This window comes from Lentinus tigrinus (assembly GCF_003813185.1).
Source record: "Lentinus tigrinus ALCF2SS1-7 unplaced genomic scaffold L226scaffold_24, whole genome shotgun sequence".
Lineage (NCBI taxonomy): Eukaryota > Fungi > Basidiomycota > Agaricomycetes > Polyporales > Polyporaceae > Lentinus > Lentinus tigrinus.
Window position 1 is genome coordinate 50,926 of NW_027137933.1, and position 6,814 is coordinate 57,739.

Consider the following 6,814-nt stretch of genomic DNA (forward strand, 5'->3'; position numbering starts at 1 on the left):
ATTCCAGGAGGAGACTGAAGCGCCAGACCGAGCAGCCCGAAGCACGCCGTGGTCCATATCTTGAATGTCTGCCACATTTATCGGGCAAAGAGTGCGTGTGCTGTAAGCCTCAATGACGAATGCATCTTAAATCCGGCGTATGGAGAAGATGGAGGCAGACCTGCTTACGAGGACAGTGGCTTCGACGCACGCATTGATCGGGGGATGAGCGTCGAGTCCGTGTTTGGGAGCGTGGCTAGTGAAACTCCTAGTCATACCCTCCCATAATGGTAACAGATCCGTCGGTACCGAGGAAGATCCCGCAGCGGGAGGTTTTCGAGGCGGCTTCGGGCGGGATAGTGGCTCAGTAAGCGTTGCCGTATCCGACCGAGGTAGTCTGCCAGAACATATATATTAGGATATGCACGGATAGCAAGGTACGCTCAAGCAAGGGTACCCACCAGTGCTCACGCTACTAGTACACGTACCCAGGAAACAGGCGACATGTCCACTCCACCAGACAGTCACTTCCTCATATTCGCGCCTGACGTCCCGAATGCGCAGCGCGAGAAGTACAAGCCGCAGCATATGGAGTACAATGGTCCTTTGTTTCAGAGCGGCTACATCGGTGAGTACTGTACATTTGCTCTCGACTTCGGCACTGCCGCCCTGAAGACGACTCAGAGAGACTCGGAGGAGCTCCCTCCGAGCCGAATTCCCTTTCCATGCCTCCTCCGTGACTATCCTCACAAAATACTAGCTCACCTCGTCAAACAGTCTCTGGCGGAGGACTCTTGCCAGATGGCAAGATTGCCACTGATGCTGATGTGCTCGAGAACCTGGTCGGGTCGTTCATCATTGTAAAGGCCGACTCGAAGGCACAAGTATTGGAGACGCTGAAAGGAGATCCATTCTACTCGTCCGGAGAGGTGGTACGTCTTATCTTTTCATGAGTTGATGTATTCCGACGGCGGCCCTGACTAATCTTCGTGCAGTGGGACCATGAGAAGCTCCAGATCACGCCTATATTCCTGGTCGGTGGCGGGCCCAAGGCGAAGTAGATCGAAGCTTACTGTAAAGATTGAACTGCTTATACTGGTTTGAACGAGGACTTGAGTGAAGACTTCAGAAAGATGAACATCCAAGCGAGTATCCGTGCTGCCTCGAGAGTGGCGTTGGGGGCGCGTACTGCACCGACTGCACGCACTGGCACGACGTGCATAATTGTTGATTGTGCCCGAGCAAGGGTCTCGTATGGGTCCCGTCTGGACTCGCGGGTCATATCTGACATCAAGGTTAGGTTAGAGACTGATATAGATCGCAACAATTCAGACTATGTAGAAGAGCGTACTTGTCGTGGTCTATCTTTCTTGCGATAATGCTGCTTGATTTCCGTCCTAATTACTGTCAACGGTCATCAAAATGGTGTCAACACGTTGTTACATCACTTTGCCTGATCATAACACTCTATGTTCCTTGCAAGCGTGGCTGAGATTCAAGTAAGGGGGGGGGAGGAAAAAAAGGCAAGGAAGACCAAAAACCATACCGCGATCATCATATGCCCCCAGGCTGGATTGAACAACCGACCTCACCATTACGAGTGGCGCGCTCTACCACTGAGCTATAAGGGCCATGTCATTCTTGACACAACATAAATATACAGCTAATGCACAATTGCCTTTGGGGCTTGTACTTATGCCCTAGTGACTCGTTTACTCCGCACTTACTTCCCTCGGTGTCTTGCTTATTACTTTGTTATCTGTTTCAACAAACATCATCACGTCTCTTACAAGTTACTCCGGCACCCTCACCTTCATCCCGGCCGCATTTTTTCAGATGATCCAGAGTTCGAATATCCATACCCCCACCATGACGAACACTATGCGAAGGAAGACGTTGGAGCACAAGAAGGAGTAGATCCTGGGTTGAACTAGCCAAACGTGCGTCTCATCAAGCATTCAAGCTGGATTGCATGCGTCAAGTGTGCGTCAAGTGGAGGAAAAGCACGACTGCGGGGGGTTGGACGTTTACGGAAATGGAAAGGAGAATGAGAAAACCGAGTCTCAAGACGAGGAACTCACTATTACAGCGGACCAGACCTTCTCCCTAACTCGTGCGCGTCAACGGCATGGACCTGTCAATCTACAGCAAAGGACGTCCGTGAGATTAGTTGCAGTGGAGTTGAGAGGAGTGACAGAAAACCGGTGAGCTCGCGGGTTATTGGTACGCCCACAGTAATCGTTCTGGATCTCGAGCTGAGCACGCACACCGATGTAGTCCTGACCCCTACAACACGCCTCTAATCAGCCCTCGAACAGGCCTCTCGGTTGCGCACGCCTTTCCCAGGACCTCCCACGCATGCTGAGGAGCGGAGCAAGCTCCGCGGCGAGATTGTCGACGCGTTCCACACCACCGTAGGTTTCCGGGCCGGCTATGAGGAGCTGCGCGGGAGGCGGAGGACGAGATCGAGAAGCCAGAGGAGTATCGCGCGTACCTCCGACTTGAGGTCGGGAAAACCTCTCGGGGCCCATTGAGGCGGACGAAGGTGCACATCAGGCGGAACGGGATGCGCACGGAGAACCAGAGCAAGAAGAAGAAGGCGAAGTCGGAAGAGCAAGCAGGACGAAAACGAGGAATTATTCATGTCGTGAGTCTCCGTGCCTCATAGATGATGCTGGCATCATGTTCACTCTTGGCATGTGCGCGTAGATACATCCTCAACCGCCTCTGGCCATCCCGCGCGTCGTCTCTCACGGACGTACAAGGAGATCGCTGGAGGAGAGCCCTAGAAGCGGTCGAGGACGGAGACGACGAATATGGACTCCGCAGATGGAAGCTCGAAGAGCACGTGGGTGTGTGTACCGGTCCTGTTCCCTATCCCATCCAGCGGTCGGATGTTGACTGATGTGCTTATCTTGCAGGTCGGCGGGATGGCGGCTCCCACTACATCAACGTCGCGCTTCAGACGTTTGGTATTGCGCCTGCGGAGGGCGTCCGACGGGGAGTCGAATCCATTCATTGGCATGAAGAAGTACACCCCGTATCGTCAGGAGGGCAAGGACCGCACTTGGGGCGGGTACCGTGTGGCTCAGCTCCAGGACCTTAAGGCGAAGCTCAAGTAGCGGGCCGCACAGCACACGAAGAAGGTGAACAATTGAGAGGGTAAGAAAGAGCGCTGCCGCGAGAAAGCTGCCGCTCCGGCCGCCGACCAGGGCGATGACGAAGAACGGAGGTGACGAGGAACGGAAGTGACGAAGTAGAGCCGAACAGGCCAAGGGAGCAAAAGCGCAAATGCGATGCATACGCGGAGGACGGCGAGGCTGAGCAGTGGCTGGTGATGGAGCTGGCGAAGGGACAAAGAAGAAACGACGGAGACACAGGAAGACCGACGCGGCGGCGTCATCTAAGCCGCAGCGATCGTCGACACGTAGTCCTTTTTGGTTCACCTCGTGGTCAATTTCATCATGCCCTTTGGCCCGCTTTGTGCTTTCCCTCTTCGCTGCTTTGGCATCAAAGATGGGCTGTTCAAGAAAGCTCGGACAATGTCCTCAAGGCTCACAGCAGGTGCGTCATCGTCGTGGAAACAAAGGCGTTGTACCTTGTGCCGCCGTGCGCGGCTGTTGAAATCCTGTGCCTCGCGGAAGAGCTTTGTCCTTCTGCTCAGGTATATAAGGTGGCAGGATTCCATCCTCGTCCCTCACAACCTTGTACTCCATCTCACACCACACGCCACTGCATATGCGACACCAGCACCTCACGACGTTCAAGGCACATGCCTTCTCTCACAGACAAACTTCTCACTACGACATGCAGGTATGGATGTGTAGCCCATGCGAGGCGAACGTCAGGGCATGCTCACTGATGTATTGTCTCAACAGTCTCCACCGCGTTAGCCTCTCCCCTTCGCTCCATCACATTACCCCGCCTCCTAGTGGCGCTTCTCTCGCGGTACCTGCTGGGTTTACGCACGTGTCGGTGGATCCATTGGGCACAGATCCAGCATACATCGCGCAGACCATGCACCCCATCGACTATTCGCACCTTCCGAAACGAATGCCAGTCGAGATCCACCCACTTACCGCGCCGGCTGGAGTCCTGCACCGACACCTGGCCTACTTCGTGGTCGATTGATGGCATTCCGAACCCCTACGCCATGCAGCGACAAGTGGCGGCGGACGGGTAGCTTGTAGCCCTCGACGCCGTCCACTCCCGCATCGAAGGTCCAGAGGTCTCCTCCGGCAAGTAGTTTCGATTTCTCGTGTCCTCCACCATCCCGGCGTATGAGAAGGCGCGTCTCTCCTCAATCCTCCTCCCCCCCACCCATCACCCACAAACGACTCTCAACGACCTCAATCACCCACCATGCCTTCCGAACCGTCCATCTCCTCTTCTGTACCGGTACCGGGCCCGTCCGCGCCCAGTCCTCGCTCGAAGGCCACCGCCTCGGCTCCGCATCCATCATCCTCTACCTCATCCTCCTGCGCCCCGTTGTCCTGCGCCCCGTTGTCCTGCGCCCCATCGTCCTCTACCCGTCATCCTCCACCCCGTCGTCCTTCACCCCGTCGTCCTCCACCCCGTCCTTCTCCACCCCGTCCTCCACCCCACCCTCCGCAGCCGCTCTGGCATTGCGCCCACCCTTGATGGTGCCATGCGATTGCTTCATACGTTACAGGTCTGAGAGGTGCAAGGGACAACCGGCGGAACTCCAGGTGGTGAGTAGCCGCCGCTTCCGGAGTTAGCTGCGAACTGACTGTCTATGCGCAGAACCCGGAAGATCTCGACTTCGAAAGCTTACTTCGCAAAGTGGTCAGACGTCATACAGAAGGCGTCATGAAGTCCTTCCAGACTCAGGCTCGATCAGTCGGGGTGGTCCAGAATCCACGGGCAGGCATGGCGCGAGCTGAGCACCGAAGAACAGGATCCCCACAAAACCCGACAACAAGCCACTTTGAACTTCTCATCGGGCCCGGAGATGGTCGCTGACCAGATGGGCCCGCTCCGGCGGTCACTCGTTCCTCAGCCGAGTGCTGCGTATCCCCACCCTGCGGCGTATCCTCACTCTTTCGCGTACCCCCAGCCTCCTGCGTACTTCCCTCTGAAGTACGATGCGCCAGCTATGGACGCGGCGCAGGTTGAGGTAGGACCGTCGGCTGGCCCCGCCGGGCCGTCTGACTTCGGCGTGCACACCGACTCCCCTCGACATGAGCGTGTTCGATGAAATCGCACAGGGGCAGGAGGAGCTAGATTACTTGAGTAATCTTGGTCTCACTTCGACAGCGGATGAAGTGCGGACGCGGGTGCCTCGCAGTACGGGGCCACACTCTGCGATGCTCAGCCGATCGGATGATTATGCGGAGTACCGGCGGTGGCTCAGCAGGAGTATGCCTTCCGCCGCTTTCCTACCCGCCCTTGGACAGATCCACTCACTCGCGCGTCCGGGCCCGAGTGGATATCCTCACGGATTTGTACTTAAACCTGAGGCTCGCATCCAAGGGTCCAACACAGTTCATCATGCGACTGGGGAGGGCGAACCATCGGGAGTCAAGCGTACAGGCGGTCCGCGCTCAAGTAGCTCTTCAAGCCCAACGACGACGACTCTATACGCTCGTGCGAGGGAAGGGATGTCTCGCGATCGCGCTGCCTACCTCTCAAGACCTGGAAGAAGCTGAGCGTTTGACTAGCTTTCGTTCTTCCGGACGGCTGCCACCGAGATGAACAAGTGCGCTCGCCGCTTCGTTCCAGGAAATGACGCACAACAGAGCTTTCCATCCCGGCGGGCTACCTGCACCGACATCATGGCGGCCACTCCAGGCTTTCGAGCTCTCGATCTCAGCGCCTCGCCGTATTGCCCATGGTCCCGGCTCGGGTCGATTGATGTGTCACGCGGCCTGAGGTCGTGTACGGGGCGGGCTATCCTGGTGCTGTATGGACAACTCCTTTGTCCTCACAGACATCTTCACACCCGGAATCGCGCGCGACTCATACGCTAGTGCCGATTCAGACATGGCGCTTGGATCCGCGCAATCCTTGGATCTTCCCGCCTCAGCCTACGCATCATGGACGTGTCGCCACACGGGCTCGTGGTGGACTGTATATGTATGGGGTGTGTTGTGCGGTCATGAGCTCGATATGCTTGGGCCGTCGGGATGATGAACGTCTTCATGGGGCACGAATGTCCGTATACAAGGGACGCCACTCTCGCAACATACAAAGAGACCGGCTATCATGTAACTATTAGCACGCCGCTATGGCTCGTATAAAATAGAGTCTTAGTTCGCTGCACTGGATGTTGCTCGATCGCGTTCACCTGCGAGAGATGACTAACAAAGGTAGGTTATGCTGACACGACGGGAGAAAACTCATTTCGCGGTTCAGGAGATGGCCGGGAAATTGGAGGGAAACTTATGGTTTCCAGGTTATCTCCCGATAGTTTCCCAACCAAGGACACATAACGTATTCCGTCAGTTTTCCACACATTTCCCGGTGGGCTAAGTTTCCCTGTTGAAGAGATGTCCGGGAGACGTTCAGGACACTTTACGTTCCCAGGACTGGGAAACGTTCGGGAAATGTTTTGTTCCCAGATCATCTTCCATACATTTCCTTTGACTAGAAATTCGTCGTTCAGTTTCCCGGTGAAAGAAATTTTACATCTCCTATTTGTGTCTACGGACGGGAAATGTGACAATGTCACAGAGAGATTTCCCGACACAGGAAATGCCACCGGCGTCTGGCGGCTCGTGCCAACTCCTCATCGCCTACCGCTGTCTACTTACCGTCAATCAGCACCGTTGCCGTCGTCTAACGCTGTCATACCCCTTCATTATCCGCCGTTGTC

The 6,814-nt window shown here is 55.8% G+C and overlaps 5 protein-coding genes and 1 non-coding gene across 6 annotated transcripts; 4 read left to right on the forward strand and 2 right to left on the reverse strand.

Moving 5' to 3' along the window:
• Nucleotides 1-429: 429 nt before the first annotated feature.
• L226DRAFT_537303 (uncharacterized protein) lies at nt 430-1,177 on the forward strand. Its single transcript, XM_067681302.1, has 3 exons — nt 430-607; nt 757-911; nt 975-1,177. The coding sequence occupies exons 1-3, from the start codon at nt 484-486 to the stop codon at nt 1,038-1,040; spliced, it is 345 nt and encodes a 114-aa protein (XP_067532744.1). The 5' UTR covers nt 430-483; the 3' UTR covers nt 1,041-1,177.
• A 361-nt stretch (nt 1,178-1,538) lies between these two features.
• On the reverse strand, nt 1,539-1,610 carry L226DRAFT_t191. Its single transcript has one exon. It is a non-coding gene; the product is annotated as a tRNA-Thr (tRNA).
• A 464-nt stretch (nt 1,611-2,074) lies between these two features.
• L226DRAFT_537305 (uncharacterized protein) lies at nt 2,075-2,846 on the reverse strand. The gene is made up of 3 exons (XM_067681303.1): nt 2,689-2,846; nt 2,257-2,626; nt 2,075-2,183 (listed from the first exon to the last, which is right to left on the reverse strand). The coding sequence occupies exon 2, from the start codon at nt 2,621-2,623 to the stop codon at nt 2,411-2,413; it is 213 nt and encodes a 70-aa protein (XP_067532745.1). The 5' UTR covers nt 2,624-2,626; nt 2,689-2,846; the 3' UTR covers nt 2,075-2,183; nt 2,257-2,410.
• Nucleotides 2,622-3,101, forward strand: L226DRAFT_573244 (uncharacterized protein; the record flags this gene model as incomplete). The annotated part of the gene is made up of 3 exons (XM_067684815.1): nt 2,622-2,626; nt 2,689-2,827; nt 2,901-3,101. 3 exons carry the CDS (start codon nt 2,622-2,624, stop codon nt 3,099-3,101), a joined length of 345 nt encoding a protein of 114 aa, XP_067532746.1.
• A 108-nt stretch (nt 3,102-3,209) lies between these two features.
• L226DRAFT_156429 (uncharacterized protein) lies at nt 3,210-4,226 on the forward strand. Its single transcript, XM_067672489.1, has 2 exons — nt 3,210-3,792; nt 3,858-4,226. The coding sequence occupies exons 1-2, from the start codon at nt 3,317-3,319 to the stop codon at nt 4,108-4,110; spliced, it is 729 nt and encodes a 242-aa protein (XP_067532747.1). The 5' UTR covers nt 3,210-3,316; the 3' UTR covers nt 4,111-4,226.
• Nucleotides 4,227-4,259: 33 nt separating this feature from the next.
• L226DRAFT_573245 (uncharacterized protein) lies at nt 4,260-5,197 on the forward strand (the record flags this gene model as incomplete). The annotated part of the gene is made up of 3 exons (XM_067684816.1): nt 4,260-4,691; nt 4,744-4,785; nt 4,841-5,197. 3 exons carry the CDS (start codon nt 4,260-4,262, stop codon nt 5,195-5,197), a joined length of 831 nt encoding a protein of 276 aa, XP_067532748.1.
• Nucleotides 5,198-6,814: the final 1,617 nt, after the last annotated feature.